General features: G+C 44.3%; 1 protein-coding gene across 1 annotated transcript in view; it reads left to right on the top strand.

Annotated features, from left to right (window-relative positions):
- The window catches only part of LOC126203478 (retinol-binding protein pinta-like), a 134,075-nt gene that overhangs the window by 77,254 nt on the left and 34,678 nt on the right, over nt 1-22,143 (top strand). The window contains exon 5 of the mRNA XM_049937801.1: nt 18,161-18,271. Within this exon, the coding sequence (XP_049793758.1) occupies nt 18,161-18,271 (111 nt within the window). The remainder of the gene's footprint in view (nt 1-18,160; nt 18,272-22,143) is intronic.

Genomic DNA, 22,143 nt, shown 5'->3' with positions numbered 1-22,143 from the left:
GTAATTAATACCTCACGACACCCATTGTTTCTTTTGTTCAAATATTATCGAGATATCGATAAAATTGTAGATATTTCTGTTGGTACCACATAACGTACTGAATGTGATACAGGAACACCCCTCAGATTGGTTAGTCCACCAGAGCGCTCAGCTGTCGACGTTAGTCACCTGCCCAGGAATTTCGTAGCATCCCCTCGAGGAGAAGTCTGAAGGTGTGGAATCGGGCGATATCGGCAGCCAACATACGGTCCATCACGACCTACTTTTCCCCGGATACTTCAACGCACACAATCGCATTGAAAAGTCAATTCTTCGTGAGTCTTTAGTGGTACACCTTCCACCAGTTTTTCCTGTAGGAAAATCAGAAATATCTGTGACCTAATCAAACCAGTTATACTTGTCCATCGGCCAAACATGAAGATGTACTGATATCCATGGGCATGTTGAAACGTCCCCTTTGAAAAATTATTGAATTACTGTGCTGATAAACCTCTTACATTATTTGATTTTCCAACAGCTGAGCAAAACTGAACGTACTCAAACATTCACTAAAGTGACACACAATATTTTTAGCGCAACGCAATCTGACTTTCAGTAATCGCTACAAAGAATGGCCCTGACTAACATTAACCTATACCTTTCACAAATCACTTACCTCACAAAAATCTTCGTTACTCGAACTACTGCAATACAACGAGCGCCACTACTGCCAGCTAAATAAAAGATTCAAACTACTGAAGGCACTAACTACTGATAGGCATAGTTAGCAAATGAAAGATTTTGATAGAGAACAAACAATGTATTTACCTTAATAGTGTTGAAAAGTCATAATATACATAGCAGTTCATGACATCCAGTCTTACAAATTTCAAAACTCCGCCATCTCTCTCCCCACATCCACCACTGCTGGCGGCTCACCTCCAACTGCGCAACGCAACGCGCTGTTAACAGCCAACTGCCCAACACTACAATAGCCAACAACAATGCAAACCAGCCACAGACTGCACACAGCACAGCCAGTGATTTTCTACAGAGCGCTATGTGGCTTTACCAATAAAAAAACCTATACAGTCTACTTACAATGTATGGAGTAAGGATTTACTTAACCCTCTTCTTTTTATCTATGTTGGGTCACGGGGCATGAAACACTTCGTATACAATATTTGAAATTTAATCTTCCAATTTAGCTGCTATTACTTTTATAATATTTCGTACGGCAAGACTATTTCTGCGGTACTGCCTTTGTCAAGTACACCTCCGAATATTGCAGTTGGTACATTTCATTTACTTTTGCGATATTTTAATATGGAGCTAACTGTACATTATACCTGGGCGAGAAGTACATATTGTGTTACTGATTAATGGTTTGGTCAAATACTTGTAGTAGTTTTTATGATGAATAAATAAAGTCGGGTAGTAATTTGGCAGCTAGATGACAGTTCTCAATGATGTTGCATGTTAAAAAGTAGTTACAGCTAACCAGCCGTATTGTTCGAAGTGCAGATAATTTAGTTGTTTGTGTAATTATTGGTCGTTTATTTTTTGCCTGTTGTCATATTCCATAACGCCTGTAGAATTTTCTCGGTGATATTTATGTTTGAAGACTGTCTGTTCATTTAATTTGTCGTGCCGATAAATTTTCATGTTTATAGAAATATACAATTCTTTCAGGATGTTCATGGTGAGTATTTTAGGTATTATATGTAAGATTTGAATGCAATTTCGATGTTGTCGGCTTTCTACTTTTGGATTTCTAAATGCATGAAGAGGCTCGACTGACTGCTTTCATTATCTCTAGCATATTCTCTAAAACTGTTGTTAAAATTTCCTCCTGTTCATCCAATATAGAATTTGTTAAAACTGTCACACGTAATTCTGTATGCGATTGGATTAGCGTATTGAGGTATTTTGGTTCCTCCAGAGAGGAGTTCCAGGTTTAGGTTGTTGGCAGTCCTGAATGCTTACTTAATCCAAAATCTGTATGTTACTTCTGCTGAAAACACCTTTTCTGGTGAAACGTCGACTTCGTACTGCTTACCTCAGCCCCAGATATGTGTTCTTACAAAATTTTTTGTTACGTAAATTGAAGGCGGAGGGGTGGGGAGCAAAGGAAAGGAGGGATGGATGGTCTGGGGGAGGGGATCAAACAGCGAGGTCAGCGGTCCCACCGCATACGGAAGGAAATCGGCCGTGCTCTTTCAAAGGAACCATCCCGTCATTTGTCTGAAGCATTTATGGAAATCACGGAAAACCTAAACCAGGATGGCTCGAAGCGGGTTTGAACCGTCGTCCTTTCGAATGCGAGTCCAGTGTGCTAGCCACTGCGCCATCTCGCTCGGTAACTGTGCGAACTGATGATATCAGCCGCATCCGGACTTCATCCAGTCTTCTAACTTGTTTGATGCGGCCCGCTAAGAATTCCTCTCGTGTGCCAGCCTTTTCATCTCAGAGTAGCGCTTGCAACCTACGTGCTCAATTTTTTGCTGCATGTATCGCAATCCCTGTCTTCCGCTACAGTTTTTACGCTCTACAGTTCCCTCTAGTACTATGGAATTCACTCCCTGGTGTCTTAACAGATAGCCTATCATCCTGTCCCTTTTTCTTGTCAGTGTTTTCCATGTATTGCTTTCCTGGAAGATACCGCGGAGAACCTCCTCATTCCTTACCTTACCAGTCCACCAATTTTTCAACGTTCTTCTGCAGCACCGCATCTCAAATTCTTCCATTCTCTTCTGTTGTGGTTTTCCCACAGGCCATGTCTCATTGCTATACAATTCTGTGCTCTAAACGCATGTTGTGAGAAATTTCTTCTTATACACTCCTGGAAATGGAAAAAAGAACACATTGACACCGGTGTGTCAGACCCACCATACTTGCTCCGGACACTGCGAGAGGGCTGTACAAGCAATGATCACACGCACGGCACAGCGGACACACCAGGAACCGCGGTGTTGGCCGTCGAATGGCGCTAGCTGCGCAGCATTTGTGCACCGCCGCCGTCAGTGTCAGCCAGTTTGCCGTGGCATACGGAGCTCCATCGCAGTCTTTAATACTGGTAGCATGCCGCGACAGCGTGGACGTGAACCGTATGTGCAGCTGACGGACTTTGAGCGAGGGCGTATAGTGGGCATGCGGGAGGCCGGGTGGACGTACCGCCGAATTGCTCAACACGTGGGGCGTGAGGTCTCCACAGTACATCGATGTTGTCGCCAGTGGTCGGCGGAAGGTGCACGTGCCCGTCGACCTGGGACCGGACCGCAGCGACGCACGGATGCACGCCAAGACCGTAGGATCCTACGCAGTGCCGGAGGGGACCGCACCGCCACTTCCCAGCAAATTAGGGACACTGTTGCTCCTGGGGTATCGGCGAGGACCATTCGCAACCGTCTCCATGAAGCTGGGCTACGATCCCGCACACCGTTAGGCCGTCTTCCGCTCACGCCCCAACATCGTGCAGCCCGCCTCCAGTGGTGTCGCGACAGGCGTGAATGGAGGGACGAATGGAGACGTGTCGTCTTCAGCGATGAGAGTCGCTTCTGCCTTGGTGCCAATGATGGTCGTATGCGTGTTTGGCGCCGTGCAGGTGAGCGCCACAATCAGGACTGCATACGACCGAGGCACACAGGGCCAACACCCGGCATCATGGTGTGGGGAGCGATCTCCTACACTGGCCGTACACCACTGGTGATCGTCGAGGGGACACTGAATAGTGCACGGTACATCCAAACCGTCATCGAACCCATCGTTCTACCATTCCTAGACCGGCAAGGGAACTTGCTGTTCCAACAGGACAATGCACGTCCGCATGTATCCCGTGCCACCCAACGTGCTCTAGAAGGTGTAAGTCAACTACCCTGGCCAACAAGATCTCCGGATCTGTCCCCCATTGAGCATGTTTTGGACTGGATGAAGCGTCGTCTCACGCGGTCTGCACGTCCAGCACGAACGCTGGTCCAACTGAGGCGCCAGGTGGAAATGGCATGGCAAGCCGTTCCACAGGACTACATCCAGCATCTCTACGATCGTCTCCATGGGAGAATAGCAGCCTGCATTGCTGCGAAAGGTGGATATACACTGTACTAGTGCCGACATTGTGGATGCTCTGTTGCCTGTGTCTATGTGCCTGTGGTTCTGTTAGTGTGATCATGTGATGTATCTGACCCCAGGAATGTGTCAATAAAATTTCCCCTTCCTGGGACAATGAATTCACGGTGTTCTTATTTGAATTTCCAGGAGTGTATTTTAATCCCACTTTTCTACGTTCCTCTTATATCCGACTTAGCTTCTTAGACGTATAGACTGAACAGCAGGGGCGAGAGATTACACCCCTATCTCATACACAGACATTCACACACACACACACACACACACACTGGTCATCCCGGACTCGAGAGTCCATTACCGCAGCAACGTATTTTCGCCATCTGTCCCTATCTTCGGCTATTTCCTTCCATTCACTTTCAATACCTAGGCTCCTCAAATGAACCTTCACATTGTCCTCCCATCTACGCCTCGGTCTCCCCACAGGACGTTTTCCTTCTAGGTGCCCCACCAATACTCTCCGCACTGCCCTGCCCTCATCCATTCGAGCTACGCGACCCGCCCATCGCAGCCTACGTAATTTAATAATACTGATTATGTCAGGGCTTGAATAGAGTTCGTGAACCTCTTCGTTATGCAGTTTTCTCCACTCTCCGCTAATATCATCCCTTTTTGCTCCGAAAATTTTCCTCAAAATTTTGTTTTCAAATACTCGAAACGGCTTTTCATTTTGCACAGTGAGAGACCAAGTCTCACATCCATACAGCATAACTGGTAGAATAATAGTTTTGTATATTCTAATCTTTAAATTCCTAGACAATATCCCTGATGAAAGTAATCTATTCAGTGATAAGTAGCACGCATTTCCCGCCCGTAATTTCTTTTTCAGTTCGGATTCAATCTCATTTCTCGAAGTGATGTCCACGCCAGATTGTATAACTGCAGAATTAGTTAAAAATGGGGACAGAAATTGGTGGAAGTAGTTCACAAAGTGATAACTAAAGTATGGAACTCAGAGATGATATCTGAAGAGTGGCAGGAGTCGATTCTGATCTCAATTTTTAAGAAGGGCGACAAAATGGATTGTAGTAATTATAGAGGGATATCGCTATTACCAGTATGTTCCAAAATTTTCTCGAATATTCTGCTAAGCAGGCTTACACCGTATGCAGTTGAAATTGTGGGGGATTACCAAGCTGACTTTCGGAGGAACAGATCAACTATGGACCAAATATTCACCCTGCGTCAAATTTTCGAAAAGAAATGGGAATACAATAAACCAGTTCATACTCTTTTCATAGATTTTACAAAAGCATATGATTCAGTATTGCAATCAGAATTGTACAGAATTATTTTGGAACTTGGAATACCAAAGAAGTATGATAAACTTATAGAAGCGAGTATGAAAAACACAAAAGGTAGAGTACGCGTGGCGAAATTGGAGTCAGAAGAATTTGTAATAAAGAACGGACTTAAGCAGGGAGATGCCCTGTCTCCGCTACTTTTTAATTTAATTCTAGAATATATTGTACGAATGGCAGCAGATAATTCAGAGGGTGTGGAGTTAAATGGAAATATTAAGATATTTGGGTATGCAGATGATCTAAACATCATTAGCGATAGGAAAGAATCTGTAACAGCAAATGCGAATGCGTTAATCAAGGCTAGTGAAGATGTAGGTCTAAGGATAAGTATAGACAAAACTAAATACCTGGTTACTACTAGAATGTCTACAGCAGTAGATCAGGAAATGTTAAGAGTTGGAGACATGCAGTTTGAAAAAGTGAACACACCCCTGTCTCATACACTGTTTAATCCGTACACTTCGTTCTTGGCCTCCCACTCTTATTGTTCCGTGGTCGTGGTACATTTTGCATTGTAAGAGAGCATTAAGTGGAAGAGCTGGGAGTGAGGAGGTAGCAGTAATACAACAATTCTAAGCATAATTTTATGGTAACCAACCATCCAGTAATATCCACTGATACTCTTAAGACCAAACTTTTAAAAACAACACGAAATAATTGATTTAAAACAATATGTCAAAAAACTTTACAATGAAACGTTTAATTTAATTTAATGTGGTAACTTGACCTAGAAAAACTTTACAACCAGAAGTGAATATTACAAATGCGCTCATCCTATCAAAATTACTGCAGTTCCTCAACCGTCTATCTTTGCTCAATGCAAACAGTTACAAAATAAAACACAACTATCAGAATTCGTCTCTGGAAGGAACAGGAAAATAACTGTCAGACTACAGTACATACACTACTGGCCATTAAAACTGCTACACCAAGAAGAAATGCAGTTGATAAACGGGTATTCATTGGACAAATATATTATACTAGAACTGACATGTGATTACATTTTCACGCAATTTGGGTGCATAGATCCTGAGAAATCAGCACCCAGAACAACCACCTCTGGCCGTAATAACGGCCTTGATACGCCTGGGCATCGAGTCAAACAGAGCTTGGATGGCGTGTACAGGTACAGCTGCCCATGCAGCTTCAACACTATACCACAGTTCATCAAGAGTAGTGACTGGCGTATTGTGACGAGCCAGTTGCTCGGCCACCATTGACCAGACGTTTTCAATTGGTGAGAGATCTGGAGAATGTGCTGGCCAGGGCAGCAGTCGAACATTTTCTGTATCCAGAAAGGCCCGTTCAGGACCTGCAACATGCGGTCGTGCATTATCATGCTGAAATGTAGGCTTTCGCAGGGATCGAATGAAGGGTAGAGCCGCGGGTCGTAGCACATCTGAAATGTAACGTCCACTGTTCAAAGTGCCGTCAATGCGAACAAGAGGTGACCGAGACGTGCAACAAATTTCACCCCATACCATCACGCCGGGTGATACGCCAGTATGGCGATGACCAATACACGCTTTCAATGTGCGTTCACCGCAATGTCGCCAAACACGGATGCGACCATCATGCTGCTGTAAACAGAATTTGGATTCATCCGAAAAAATGACGTTTTGCCATTCGTGCACCCAGGTTCGTCGTTGAGTACACCATCGCAGGCGCACCTGTGTGTGTTGCAGCGTCAAGGGTTACCGTAGCCATGGTCTCCGAGCTGATAGTCAATGCTGCTGCAAACGTCGTCGAACTGTTCGTGCACATGATTGTTGTCTTGCAAACGTCCCAAACTGTTGACTCAGGGATCGAGACGTGGCTGCACGATCCGTTACAGCCATGCGGATAAGATGCCTGTCATCTCAACTGCTAGTGATACGAGGCCGTTGGGATCCTCCACGGCGTTCCGTATTACCCTCCTGAACCCACCGATTCCATATTCTCCTAATAGTCATTGGATCTCGACCAACGCGAGCAGCAGTGTCGCGATACGATAAACCGAAATCGCGATACGATAAACCGAAATCGCGATAGGGTACAATCCGACCTTTATCAAAGTCGGAAACGGGATGGTACGCATTTCTCCTCCTTACACGAGGCATCAAAACAACGTTTCAGCAGGCAACGCCGGTCAACTGCTGTTTGTGTATGAGAAGTCGGTTGGAAACTTTCCTCATGTCAGCACGTTGTAGGTGTCGCCACCGGCGCCAACCTTGTGTGAATTCTCTGAAAAGCTAATCATTTGCATATCATAGCATCTTCTTCCAGTCGGTTAAATTTCGCGACGGTAGCGCGTCATCCTCGTGGTGTAGCAATTTTAATGGCCAGTAGTGTATGTGTAGCATGACAAGTTTTCGGACTCCACCTACGGCAGAGTTCTCTTAGTGAAACGTACGCCACAGCTGAGCCACATAGAATACGCCAGGTATTCAGATCCCTGGGCGACGTCTGTTCCAATCACCACAGCTCACTATAACTCAAAAAGGTTCATGATCGGTACTATCCACGGTGTCAACGATACCGAACGAAGGCATCTTCTGTGCGGAACACGTCGTGTAGCAGGTTGACGCAGTCCAGGGTTCCGCTCTTCCGTCTCGCTCCCAGATTGGAACCTTTCTCCACGTCTCCAGCCGTCCCTCATGGCAGTCGGCTGGAGGCGACCGACACCCGAGTGGCGCTACTCGCGCCACACTGCAGTATAGGCGCTGGAAGGTTGCGTGCGACATTCAGAGGCGGCCGATATGTGGTAATGATACCATCGGCATAGTATATTGCCCCTATTTTTCTCAGGCTTTATAACATCTTAGGCCATTTTGCATTGTGGAACGCTTTTTCCAGGTCGACAGATCCTACGAACGTCTTACATTTTTCTTCAGACTTGCTTCTATTGTCAAGCGCAACGTCAGAACTGCCTCTGGTGCTTTTATCCTTCATAAAGCCAAACTGCTCGTCATCTATCACATTCTCAATATTCTTTTCCATTCTTATGCATATTGCTTTGTCACCAACTTCGACGCACGATCTGTTAAACTGATTGTGCGATAATTCTCGCACTTGTCGTGTCTTGAAATCTTGGGAATTGTGTGGATGATTGTTTCCGAAAGTCAAATGGTATGTCGATAGTCTTATACTTTCTGCAAACCGACGTGAATAATCGTTTAGTTGCCACTTCCCACAATGATTTTAAATATTTCGATGGAGTGTTTTCTATCGCTCCCATCTTATTTGACTTTAAAACTTCCAAAGTTCTTCTAAATTCTAGTACTAGATCACCTCCCTCTTCCCTATCGATTGCTGTTTCTTCTTGTATGACGCAGTGAGATATGTCCTCCCCTTTATGGAGTCCCTGTGTTCTCTTTCCACCAACCGCTCTATCCTCTGTATTTAATATTACAGCCCTTGCTTTTAATTTCACCGCAGGTTGTTTTGACTTTTCATTGTGCTGAGTCACTCCCTCTAACAAAAATTTCTTTTTTGATTTCTTCACGTTCTTCCTGCAGCCATTTCGCCCTAGCTCCCCTGCACTTCCTGTTTATTTCATTCCTACGTGACTTGAATTTCTGTATTCCTGAATTTCCCTGAACATTTTTGATTTTGCTTCTTTCGTCGATCAACTGGAGTATTTCTTCTGTTATCCACGGTGTCTTCGCAGTTACCTTCCTTGTACCTACGTTTTACTCTGCAACTTCTGTGACTGTCCTTTTTAGAGATTTCCACTCCTCTTCAATTGAAATGCCTACTGAATTATTCATTATAACAGTATCTATTGCCTCAGAGAACTTAAAGTGTATCTCTTAATTCCTTAGCACTTCCGTATCCCACTTCTTTGCATATTGATTCTTCCTGACTAGTATCTTAAACTTCAGCCTACTCTTCATCTTTACCAAATTGTGATGAATCTATATCTGCCCCTGAGTACGCCTTACAACATATTATTTCGGAAGCTTTCACTGACCATGATGTAATCTGATTGAAATCTTCCTGTATCTACCGGCCTGTTCCAAGTATACCTCCTCCTCTTGTGATTCTTCAACAGAGTATTCGCTATCACCGTCTGAAACTTATTGCAGCACTCCATTAGTCTTTCTTCTCTCTCATCCCTACGACCGAGACTATATTCTCCCGTAACCCTTCTTCCACTCCTTCCTCCATAACCACATTGCAATCGGCCATGACTATTAGATTTCCATCTACCTTGACGTACTTAATTATCCGTTTAGTATCCTCATATACTTTCTCTATCTCTCCATCTTCAGCTTGCGACGTTGGCATGTATACCTGACCTATTGTTGTCGGTGTTGGTTTGCTGTCGATTCAGATGAGAACAACTTTACCACTAAACTGTTGATAATAACTCACTGTCTGCCCTATCTTCCTGTTCATAAAGAATCCTACTCCCGTTATATCGTTCTCTGCTGCTATTGATATTACCATACACCCGTCTCACTAAAAATCCTTGTCTCCTTTCCATTTCACTTCATTGATACCCACTGTATTTAAAGTGAGCCTTAGCATTTTCTTTTTCAGATTCTCTAGCTTCCTTGCCGCGTTCAAACTTCTGACATTTCACCTGCTGACACGGAGTGATCCTTCCTTTCGTTGGTTATTCAATTTTTTCTCATGGTCCCCCCCCCCCCCCCCCCCTTGACAGTCCCTTCCTGGAGACCCGAATGGAGGACTAGTGCACAATCTTTTGCCAATGGAAGGATCATCATGGCACTTTTTCAATTTCAGGCCATACATCTTATGGATGTACAGTATCTTTTATGCAGTGGTTTCCATTGCCTTCTGCATCCTCATGCCGTTTATCATTGCTGATTCTTCCGCCTTTTAGGAACAGTTTACCACCCCAAGGACAAGAGAGTGCCCTGAACCTCTGTCATTTACTCCGTCCTCTTTGACAACATCGTTGGCAGAACGAGGATGACGTCTTATGCCGGAAGTCTTCGGCAACCATTGCTGATGATTTTTATTCACAATTTAAGCAACCGGGACCGAGGACGTTTTGATTACTATTCACGCCACATTAGTGTGCTCCTATACATGATAGGAGTGTGTGCTATTTGAAGTGATACAGGGTACTGATTCCTCAGTTACGTTTGTGATCTGATACCGAAACGAGTAACCTATATGAAAAATTAAAGTACGATCCAGCACGACTTTTTGTATGAGAACGTGATGGTCACGGACGTCCATAAAGACTTCTTGTCATCCTTTACCATGTCCGTCAACGGATAAATAACGATAACTATCTTGGCAGAGGTCTGACGACTTTTGTAAGTGCGTGGATGATGACACAAAAGCACTTCAAGTCTCTGATAGCTCCACATAAACGTCTTAGTTCAGGTTGGGTCTGTCGACGGGGAACACCAAACAGTGGAAGCTATGTAGTTAGATAGTTCTTGAGCTTTTCTGCGTAACAAGTAGTAAAATGCGGCGCAGTCCGTGTCATTTCCTTCCGTATTGTAGTACATGTGAGATGTCCATCAAAGCTTCTTCCGCCCCCAGTAGCTGAGTGGTAGCCGACACGGTAGCTCAGCGTGTTCGGTCAGAGGGTTAGCTGCCCTCTGTAATAAAAAAACTGAGCTAATCGATCAACAACGAACTTAAACGGATGTCTTACGACGTCCGCCCCGAGCAGATGCAACAAACAAAAGCGAACAAAATGAGATTTAACGAAAAAAAAAGTGATCAGCGCGACAGAATGTCAATCCTAAGGCCCGGGTTCGATACCCGGCTGGGTCAGAGATTTTCTCTGCTCAGGGACTGGGTGTTGTGCTGTCCCTATCATCATCATTTCAACCCAATCTATGCGCAAATCGCCGAAGTGGTGTCAAACCGAAAGACTTGCACCCGGCAAACGGTCTACCCGACGGGAGGCCCTAGTCACACGACATTTTACTTTTATCAAAGCTAAAGGGAAAGACAGACGTTTCAAAGGAGAAAACATGCTGTGGCCTTGCTGCAGTTTCCTGTAAAGAAAGAGATAGTGACCTATTTCAGTGTGAGGGAATTTGCGAAGCTGTTTGACTTAGAAGCGCGAAAGACAGAAATCATTCACCACAGAATATTTGTCCATAGTTGTCAATCAACTAAAAGGAAATCATTCTCCGCCTCTCCCTCCCCAGTGCTGACAAATAGTTTCTGGCAAGGTGACAGTGTGAGGGACTTTGCGAAGCTGTTTGACTTAGAAGCGCGAAAGACAGAAATCATTCACCACAGAATATTTGTCCATAGTTGTCAATCAACTAAAAGGAAATCATTCTCCGCCTCCCCCTCCCCAATGCTGACAAATAGTTTCTGGCAAGGTGACAGCCTCTTCACCGTTTTGAGGTTTGTCCTGATTCTGATTACCGTCCCTTCTGGTGGCTCCATGTTACTTCTGTCTGACTCTTCACGAGGTGAACAGCGTCAAGTAGAGGCAAATGAGCTATGAAAAGAGTATGAAAAACGCGGTGCAGCGTAAGGTTCAAAGCTACTGTGGATAAGTCGGCTGCCAAAGAAAAGAGCGCTTCATGTCTAAGGCTGCCCTCTCATATTGCCTGTTGTTGTTGTTGTTAAAAAAACGGCTCTGAGCACTACGGGACTTAACATCTGAGGTCATCACTCCGCTAGAACTTAGAACTACTTAAACCTAACTAACCGAAGGACATCACACACATCCATGCCAGAGGCAGGATTCGAACCTGCGACCGTAGTGGTCGCGCGGTTCCACACTGAAGCGCCTAGAACCGCTCGGCCACACCAGCCGGCGTTGTTGTCGGTGTTGTTGTTGTCATAGACCCGAAGACTGCTCTGATGCAGCTCTCGGTGACAGTCTATCTTCTCTACGAAACTTCTGATCTCTAAGTTCATTTGAGCTAGCTTACTGTAGTACATTCATGGTCTGCCTTTACAATCCTTATCACTTTAACAACTACCAAATTAACTATTCCTTGACGCCTCAACCGACCCCTTCTGCTAGTGAAGTTGTACTATAAATTTATCTTGATTTTTCATTGTAGTGAATGGGGAGATTGCAGCTGTGTCGTTATTTGCAGTTATGAATAAACTGGCCTCTGGCTACAAGGATGGTTATTAATTTCTTTAAAGGTTAATTGATTTCGGGAGGGCCAACTGCATCTTCTGGAGCACCTGGAAATATACATCTGACCGACGTTGGGTATTATTTTCTCAGTATCACAGGTAGCTGTGATCACCGATCAGCAAACGTGCGAGAGCCGCGCCCACACCATCACTCAAAATGACACCTGCCGGCCACTGACGTGATACCGGAAAAAAATAATACTTAACATCAACGAGACGTATCGTTGAAGGTGCATCTGAAGGTGGAGATGACAGTCCAGAAATGATTTAGACGCTAAAAAAATTAAAAGCCATCCTTACAGCCAGAGGCTAATTTATTTATGACTGTGTCACAAATTTCTTTTCTCTCCGATTCCACTCATTAGTTCTTCATTAATCATCCGATTTTCTTATTCATTTTTCATCATTCTTCTGTAGCATCACATTTCGAATACTTCTCTTCTTGTCTATTTCTTACTCCTCCTCAAAGCTTATTAAAAACGGAATTTCTTTTACAGTACACATGGGGAGAGAAATGTTATGAAAGATCACATCCATTCCTGTCTCCTTTTATCAGTTATAAAAATTGTGCAAAGTATTTGAGAAGTGGAAACCGTCAACGCAAAACGCTCATAGTGGCCCAGTGCTACAGTGTCGAAAACAACAACCTTTGTCATGGACATTAAAAGAGAATGGTCTTGTGCTTATAGTCCGTGTGCGCTATCTACATGGCAGGTGTTCACTTGACACCTGATATTTGCCTTTCCGAATAAAAAAGTGAACTCTTATCATTGATAGCGTGGCTGGATAACAGGCGTTTCAGACGCCAATTCAGGCGAGTCTCTGTACAAATACACTCATGTTCAGAAGAAAAGCTGAACACCATGAACGACTAGAGCTAGGACATTCATATTCACAGGACACGTTAGTATCAAATGTTTTTTATTTCAGTCTTATTCTTTAGACGATGACCGGTTTGAGTCCGTAATGACTATCCTCAGATCTTTTTTACACCGTGTCCTAAAGACCTGAGGATGGTCATTACGGACTGAAACCGATCATTGTCTAAAGAATTCATATTGTGATCAAAGACTGAAATAAAAAACATTTGACAGTATTGTATCACTGTTTGTACACGAGACCATGTCACAGTTGGTGAAACACGTTAGTATGTTCGGCAGACATCGCGGCGCAACACCATTACCGGTTGTCACTAGAAAACGGAAGGTAACGGATCAGTGTGACTTGGGCAGACGTGCAGGATGCCCCGCAGATGTATGCACGAACCGTACCGCCAAATCAGTGAGTTTGAAAGAGGGCTCATTATTGGCATGAGAGAGTGTGATGCCTTCACCTGCGAAATTGCTGCTCGTGCGGACGAAGTGTTTCAGCTGTGCAACGAATGTGTTCAGAATGGTTCACGGATGGCCGTAGAACACCACCAAGAGATAGATCTGCATCCTCCTCTGTTCTGACGCAACAGTGGAACAGTCTAACATCGTACCCTATCAGCGGTTACAGTAAGTCGCCGATAATTGCGACTTGGGTTAAGTGCTTGTCGTCCACTTCTCCCCCTACCTTTGACGAATGTGCAGAAACATGCTAGACCACAATGGTGAATGGAAGGACGTCACTGGGGACAGGAATGGCATCAGACAGTGTTTTCGGAAGAATACAGGTTCTGTGTGAAACTTCCTGGAAGATTAAAACTGTGTGCCGGACCTAGACTCGAACTCGGGACCTTTGCCTTTCGAGGGCAAGTGCTCTACCAACTGAGCTACCCAAGTACGACTCACGCCCCGTCCTCACGGCTTTACTTCTGCCAGTACCTCGCCTCCTACCTTCCAAACTTTACAAAAGCTCTCCTACGAACCATGCAGAACTAGCACTCCTGAAAGAAAAGATATTGTGGAGACATGGCTTAGCCACAGCGTGGGGGATGTTTCCAGAATGAGATTTTCACTCTGCAGCGGAGTGTGCGCTGATATGAGTTCCAGTCTCGGTCTGGCATACAGTTTTAATTTGCCAGGAAGTTTCATATCAGCGCACACTCCGCTGCAGAGTGAAAATCTCCCACGCTGTGGCTAAGCCATGTCTCCACAATATTCTTTCTTTCAGGAGTGCTAGTTCTGCAAGGTTCGCAGGAGAGCTTCTGTGAAGTTTGGAAGGTAGGAGACGAGGTACTGGCAGAAGTAAAGCTGTGAGGACGGGGCGTGAGCCGTGCTTGGGTACCTCAGTTGGTAGAGCACTTTCCCGCGAGAGGCAAAGGTCCCGAGTTCGAGTCTCGGTCCGGCACACAGTTTAAACTGCCAGGACGTTTCACTCCGCTGCAGAGTGAAAATCTCATTCCAGGTTCTGTTTGTTTCAAAATGATGGGCGTAGTTTGGCTCGCTGCAGACATGGTGATCGGCATCACAGTGACTGCATTCGTACAAGACATACAGCGCCAACTCAAGGCTTTATGGTACAGGGTGCTATTGGGTACAACCACTGTGACCAGTGTGACCTGCGGGAACAAAATCCTGCGACCCGTAGCCATACCCTTTCTGCATAAAACAGCAGACGCAATTTTTCAGCAAGGCAATGCACGACCACATGTTGCTGCACAAACACGTGCCTTCTTGTGTGTCAGGTGATGTGGAATATGGTGAAACGACACGTGCAGCGCTGTGACCCAGTGCCAACCACCACAGATGAACTTTTGGAACAGGTGAATGTAGCATGGATAGCTATATCACAGGACACCATTCGCGCCTTATACGTGTCGATGCCATCTCGCATGGAACAAGTTATCAGGGCCCATGGCGGACCCCGTGCCTACTAATCAACAGGACACGTGCTGAACCGAGCTGACTGAAATACTAATCATTTCGGCAGAACATACTAATGTACAAGTCCTCCGAACATGAACGTCCAATCTCTAATCGTTCAAGGGGTTCTGCTTTTTTTCGGAACATGAGTGTAACTGTAATACTTGACGTAGTAGAGTTGACTCACGACTCACGATGTACTGATCTTGGTTAGCTAATGAAATACTGTGTTCTTTAGGGAAAAAATGCACTTATTATTTGCGCTTAGCCCCCTGTCAGGTGGTCAATGGACTTCGCCCAACTTTTTGCAGTGAACTGTTTCCGTCCCTGGGAGGTGTGCAAAATATTAATCTATACCTCTCTTTGCCTTTCCATCCGAATCGAAACGTATTCCATCCACAAGTTTATTTATGTGGGAATAAAAGTCATACATGGAAGCTCTGTGCGCGCAACTGTCTCTAAAGAAAATTGCTTCTTGCATCCGTACCCGCGTGCTTACGCTGTCGTAACGCTCAGCCAGCGGACTCGTATCATGGAATGCTGCGCGTGAGTAATACACATCTGTAGGTGTTAACTGTTCGCTGATTAGATTTCACGCTGTTCTTCTTTCCTCTTCGCTGCTCCTTCATAGGGATCCCTCAGCATCTGACGCCGTTCACGCCCCTTATGTGCCCTACCAGCCTAGGTAACAACACTAAACACGAGGAACACTAATACGAGGTGCGGCTAGAAAAAAACCGGACTGATGCTGGAAAAAACATTTATTTACAATTATTTACAATTTCATGTTATCTCCTTCAATGTACTCTCCTCCTCGGTCTCTACACCGCTCCATACGAATTTTCCACTGTTCATAGCAATGCTCCAGATCATTTTCGGTAAGTCCATACATTACTTCCGTCGCTTTTTCTTTTACTGCTTCAACAGTCTCAAATCTAGTTCCTTTCAAAGCTGACTTGACTTTAGGGAAAAGAAAAAAGTCACTGGGGGCCAAATCAGGTGAGTAGGGTGGATCATCTAAGATGGGAATGTTGTGTTTTGCCAAAAACGTCTTCACTGACAACGCACTGTGAGCTGGGGCATTGTCTTGGTGAAGGATCCATGACTTTTTTCTCCACAAATCGTTCCGTTTTCTCCGTACTCGCTCACGTAGGGTAGCCAGGACGCTAATGTAGTAATGCTGATTCACTGTTTGTCCCTCTGGTACCCAATCAATGTGCACAATCCCTTTGATGTCAAAAAAAACAATCATCATTGCCTTGAATTTCGATTTTGACATTCGTGCTTTTTTTTCTCTTGGAGAACCAGGAGTTTTCCAATGCATCGATTGGCGTTTAGTTTCGGGATCGTAAGTAAAAAACCACGATTCATCGCAAGTAATAACATTTTGTAAGAAGGTGGGATCACTTTCAATGTTTTCCAGGATGTCAGAACAAATCATTCTTCGGCGTTCCTTCAATTGTGAGACACTTTGGAACCATTTTTGAACACACTTTGTTCATGTTGAAACTTTCATGAAGAATCTGCCTAACACTTTCCTTGTCAACTCCTGTTAACTCAGACACTGCTCTGATTGTTAAACGGTGATCTTGTCGAACAAGTTTACCGATTTTTTCAATGTTTGCATCAGTTTTTGCTGACAATGGTCTGCCAGTGCGAGTGTCATCACTGGTGTCTTCGCGGCCATCTTTAAATCGTTTAAACCACTCAAACACTTGTGTTCGCGATAAAAAATCATCGCCGTACACTTTTTGTAATATTACAAACGTTTCACTTGCAGATTTTCCTAGTTTGAAACAAAATTTGATGTTAACACGCTGTTCTTTCTGTACACTCAACATTTTCCGACGCACAGACAAAACGTCAACTACTTAAAACAGACGCCACGGGCAGACTGAGTGCAGGAGGCAGATGAAACTCGAGCAGTAGGCGGAGCGAGAGTCACGTGACAGGCCACGCGACTTTCAGCCTTATTGCATTCGTTTTATTGTTTCGCCAGTACTAGTCCGGTTTTTTTTCTAGCCACACCTCGTACACTCTGGTTGCAGCTCTAATCATTTGCATACCGGCCCATGGTACGTACGTGTACGAAGTTACATCGACATCCCAACATGTCTTCTGGAAGTTTCACTTTCTTTTTCAGGCAGTGTATTAGGAACTCGCGTATTTCCGGGACCGATAAAGATGTCATAATTCTGTTTAATCCTAGGAAACTTGCAAAAATGTCATGAATAAATGACACAGAGTCTCTACTCGTAGCTATTTCTATTACAGGCAGATGGACATCCGCTTTGCTGTTTCAGATGGACATATAGTAACTTCTAATTGTGGGATTGTGAATCTTAGTGAGATCCACTTACGCAGAGAATAAAAGAAGAAGAATCAAATCTACTTCGAGATAAGACAGTGGGAGCATGTGATACCAAGTATCGGAGTACGTCAAAATGTTGATTATGTCATTGTTAGTTAGAGTCCTAAACGCTTACTTTCAGTCGGTTTAAAGATAAAGTCAGATACTGACGTGAAATATTTCAGTGTCTAAACCGGTTTCCACTCGTTAATCATTTTCTAGCCCATGGTGTGATTCTTCGCCTAAGGTTGTGTCAAAACATGCTTAGGTTCGCTTTATGCGCGGGGCGCCTACCTGTAGAATCTACTTATGGAGATAAGGTATTGTGAACACCGATTCTTCAAATATAGCTCTGCTCATACTGCCGAAAACCTTGTTTCTCAGATTTACATGTATCATGACAGTATTTAGTAGTACCTCACTTTCAGTTCAAATTTTTTCGATCGGTGCTTTCCAGCCTGATTTCTAAAAGCAGCAACATCAGAAGTGGTACACATACTATCACTGACTTTTTGTGACTGTCTTTGTTTCAGGACGCGTACCCCTTCAGGCCAAAGGCGATCCACTTCGTGAATACTCCAAGCTTTTCCGAAGCCATCACAGGACTCTTCCTGCCACTCATGAAGCCCAAGCTCAGAAAGAGGGTAATTATTTTACAGACGACTAGTTCGAGTACTCGGTTTCTCCCGGGTATAGTTGAGGGTCACTTTTACATGAATGTTTCGTTTTATGTTACTAAATAAGCCAGCGCAATGCCGGTAGTTCGTAATTGCAATTTCTGCGTGCTTCGATTCCTCGATTGCCGGGAAGAGCGTTCATTGTTTCATTGTTTCTTTCCTACCGCAACCATTGTTGTTCATAATGTCTCTTTTTTAATACACAGTGGTGACTAAACTCAGCCTCGCGGGAATAGCCGAGCGGTCTTTGACGCTGCAGTCATGGACAGTGCGGCTGGTCCCGGCGAAGGTTCGAGTCCTCCCTCGTGCATGGGTGTGTGTGTTTGTCGTTAGGATAATTTAAGTTAAGTAGTGTGTAAGCTTAGGGACTGATGACCTTAGCAGTTAAGTCCCATAAGATTTCACACATTTAAACATTTGAACTAAAGTCATGGCAGAGCGATATGCACATATACAGATGACGGTAGGTATAAAAGGACACTGCATTTGCGGGGCTGTTATTTGTAATCAGGTAATTCATTCGAAAAGGTTTTCGACGTTACTATGGCAACACGATGGGAATTAACAGCATCGGAATGCGGAAAGGTAGTAGGAGCTGGAAGCGTAGGGACATTCCACTTCGGAAATCCTTGGGGAAGTCAATATTCCGAGATCCACAGTGTCGAGAGCGTGCCAAGAATACTAAATTTGAGGTCTTACCTCTCACTACGTACAACGCAGTGGCCGACGGCCTTCACTTAACGACCGAGAGCAGCGGCATTTGCGTATTGTCAGTGCTAACAGACAAGCAACACTGCGTGAAATAACCGCAGAAATCAATGTGGGACGCACCCTTTAGGACAGTGAGGCGAAATTTGGTGTTAATGAACTAGGGCAGCAGACGATCGACCCTAGTGCCTCTGCTTGACAGCAACAAATCGCCTGCAACTCCTCTCATGGGATCGTGACCCTAGACGACTGGAAAACTGTGACCTGGTCAAATGAGTCCCGAGGTGGCTGTGGCGTTCGAAAGTGGCGCAGACCCTACGAAGGCATGGATCCAAGTTGTCAACAAGGTACTCTAAAACTGGTGGTGGGTCCATAACGGTGTTGGCTACGTTTACATGGAAAGGGCTGGGTCCTCTGGTCCAACTGAACCTGTAATGGAATGTAAATGCGTGTGTTCGGATATTTTAACACCATTTGCAGCCATTCACGGACTTCATGTCCCGAAACAACTATAGAAATTTAGTCGAAGACAATGTGCCGTGTCACTCGACCATACTTGTTCGCGACTGAAGAACTTTCTGGACAGTCCGAGTGAATGATTTGGCTACTTAGATCGCCCGACACGAATCCCATTGAATATTTATAGGGCATAATCAAGAGGTTAGTTCGCGCACAAAATCCTGCACCGACAACACTTTTGCAGTTATGGCCGGCTGTAGATGCTGCACGGGTCAATATTTCTGCAAAGGACTTCCAACGGCTTGTTGCGTCCATTTCAAGTCCAATTGCTGCACTACGCTGGGCAAAAGAAGCTCCGACACGGTATTAGGAGGTATCCCATGACTTTTGTAAAAAATGGTTCAAATGGCTCTGAGAACTATCGGACTTAACATCTTAGGTCATCAGTCACCTAGAACTTAGAACTACTTAAACCTAACTAACTTAAGGACATCACACACATCCTTGCCCGAGGCAGGATTCGAACCTCCGACCGTAGCAGTCGCGCGGTTCCGGACTGAAGCGCCTAGAGCCGCTCGGCTATCGCGGCCGGCTAACTTTTGTCCCCTGAATGTATAGTCACATTGAAACTTCCTGGCAAATTAAAATTGTGTGCCGGACCGGGACTCGAACTCGTGACCTTTGCCTTTCGCATTGTTTTACATTTCGAATGTCTCTTTCTTCCTTTTAGTTTCCCAAGCCGTCTTACCTCTTTGCTGTTACGCGCAAGATTGTGTAAACATTCTCTAACGCTTTGTTCTTTTACCGACGGATAATCGGTTTTTACTGGTTCCTAAAATAATACTGGTCCGCCCCTCGTGGTCTCGCGGTAGCGTTCTCGCTTCCCGAGCACGGGGTCCCGGGTTCGATTTCCGGCGGGGTCACGGATTTTTCCTGCCTCGAGATGACTGGGTGTTGTTGTGTTGTCTTCATCATCATCATTCATCCCCATTACGGTCGGAGGAAGGCAACGGCAAACCACCTCCATTAGGACCTTGCCTAGTAAGGCGTTGCGGGTCTCCCGCATCGTTCCCCTACGCTCTGTAAAGAAGCATGGGACTTCATTTCCATTTCCAAAATAATACTGACACGCAGAGCGATATTTTTAGAGCAAAGCATTTACAATCCCGGTTCCAGAATATTTCTAAAAATGCTAGAACATTCTAGAATTTTCTATCTTGCTCGCAGAGCTTCTCTTCCCTCTCTTCCCTCTCTTCCCCCTCTTCCCTCTCTTTCCTCTCTTTCCTCTGTTCCCTCTGTTCCCTCTGTTCCCTCTCTTCCCTCTCTTCCCTCTCTTTCCTCTCTTCCCTCTCTTTCCTCTCCTCCCTCTCTTTCCTCTCTTCCCTCTCTTCCCTCTCTTTCCTTCTCCTCTGTTCTCTCTTCAAACAATAGGTGATTCGACTTCTTCGACCACAGAGGAATTGTTGATACCTTTCCTTGGTCTTCCGCTGTCTCCTTTACCGACTGCATGTTAAAATTTCTTCTAGTGTTCTTTTATTCTGTCTAGATGTGAGATGCATCTTTCTTCACTTTGTTGATTCTGTCTCTACTTTAAAAATGTTCAATTTTTCTCATTTTTAACTCCATCCGGTCTAATGTAGCCTTCCATAGATTTGAATAATTTCATTTCGGTTTTTCTGGATGTTACTGAAATGTTCGTTGCACAGAGTTGACTTAGCAAAATTTCGTATTCGCATTTTCCTCATTTTTGTAGAAAATTTCCTTCGGCTACTTCGAAGTATGAGCTAGTACTTATTCAGTTTTTGATCGATGTCACAAAGACCAGACAATGGATTTTACAGGCTAATATCCAGTATGAACAGAAATAAGCCTTGATCACAGACCAAGTGAACAAGTGTCTTACTTGCAATGCCTTGTCTGTGACATGACTTACTACAGTGATCATGACATCGATCGTAAACTGAGTAAATATCAGGGTATAACATCAATCAATCCGAAGAACATCTAGGAATAAACACGAACGAATGAAATTTTACAAAGTGAAGGCTGTACCAAATCAAATCTATGGTCCAGTGTCATGGATGACGAGTTGTGATTAGTAGTAAGTGGAAAGACCAAAAATTGAATTCCCGCTATCCTTGGAAAGCTGCACGTGGATGGACAGATTTAAAAGTGAGATTTGCAGGGATAACTGAATATTATCCAAACAGAACACACAATCTTCGAAAATAAAGAAGGATTTGTTTATGAGTTTTTCTTCTACCACTCATTATTTCCTTTTATTTACATTTTGCATAGCATGTTTCGGGAAATAATTGCCATTTTCAAGTGTGTTTACCGTGTGTTATGCAATTTATTAGTGATGGTTTCGATGTTTGAGGTGCTGCATTGTTCTGTTATCTGTACGAAAAAAAACCACGCAAAATTTTTAATACATGATCGATCTTTCGACTTTCATTGCGGATTCGGAGAGATTTCTAGTTAAGCGTTTCTTGTGGTCCACTTGTGCAGAAACTCACACATATTAAACATCACACACAATTTTCAGTGGATGGTACACACCAGCAGCAAACGTACTAAAAGAAACAGTTACAAAGATATTTTTACATAAAGTCAACAAAGAGAACGCTATGGGTCGCCCACAGTCTGCGATACACTATAATTTCGTACAG

This window comes from Schistocerca nitens, chromosome 9 (assembly GCF_023898315.1).
Source record: "Schistocerca nitens isolate TAMUIC-IGC-003100 chromosome 9, iqSchNite1.1, whole genome shotgun sequence".
In the NCBI taxonomy this organism is placed as follows: domain Eukaryota; kingdom Metazoa; phylum Arthropoda; class Insecta; order Orthoptera; family Acrididae; genus Schistocerca; species Schistocerca nitens.
This window is presented reverse-complemented; position numbering and strand designations above follow the sequence as displayed.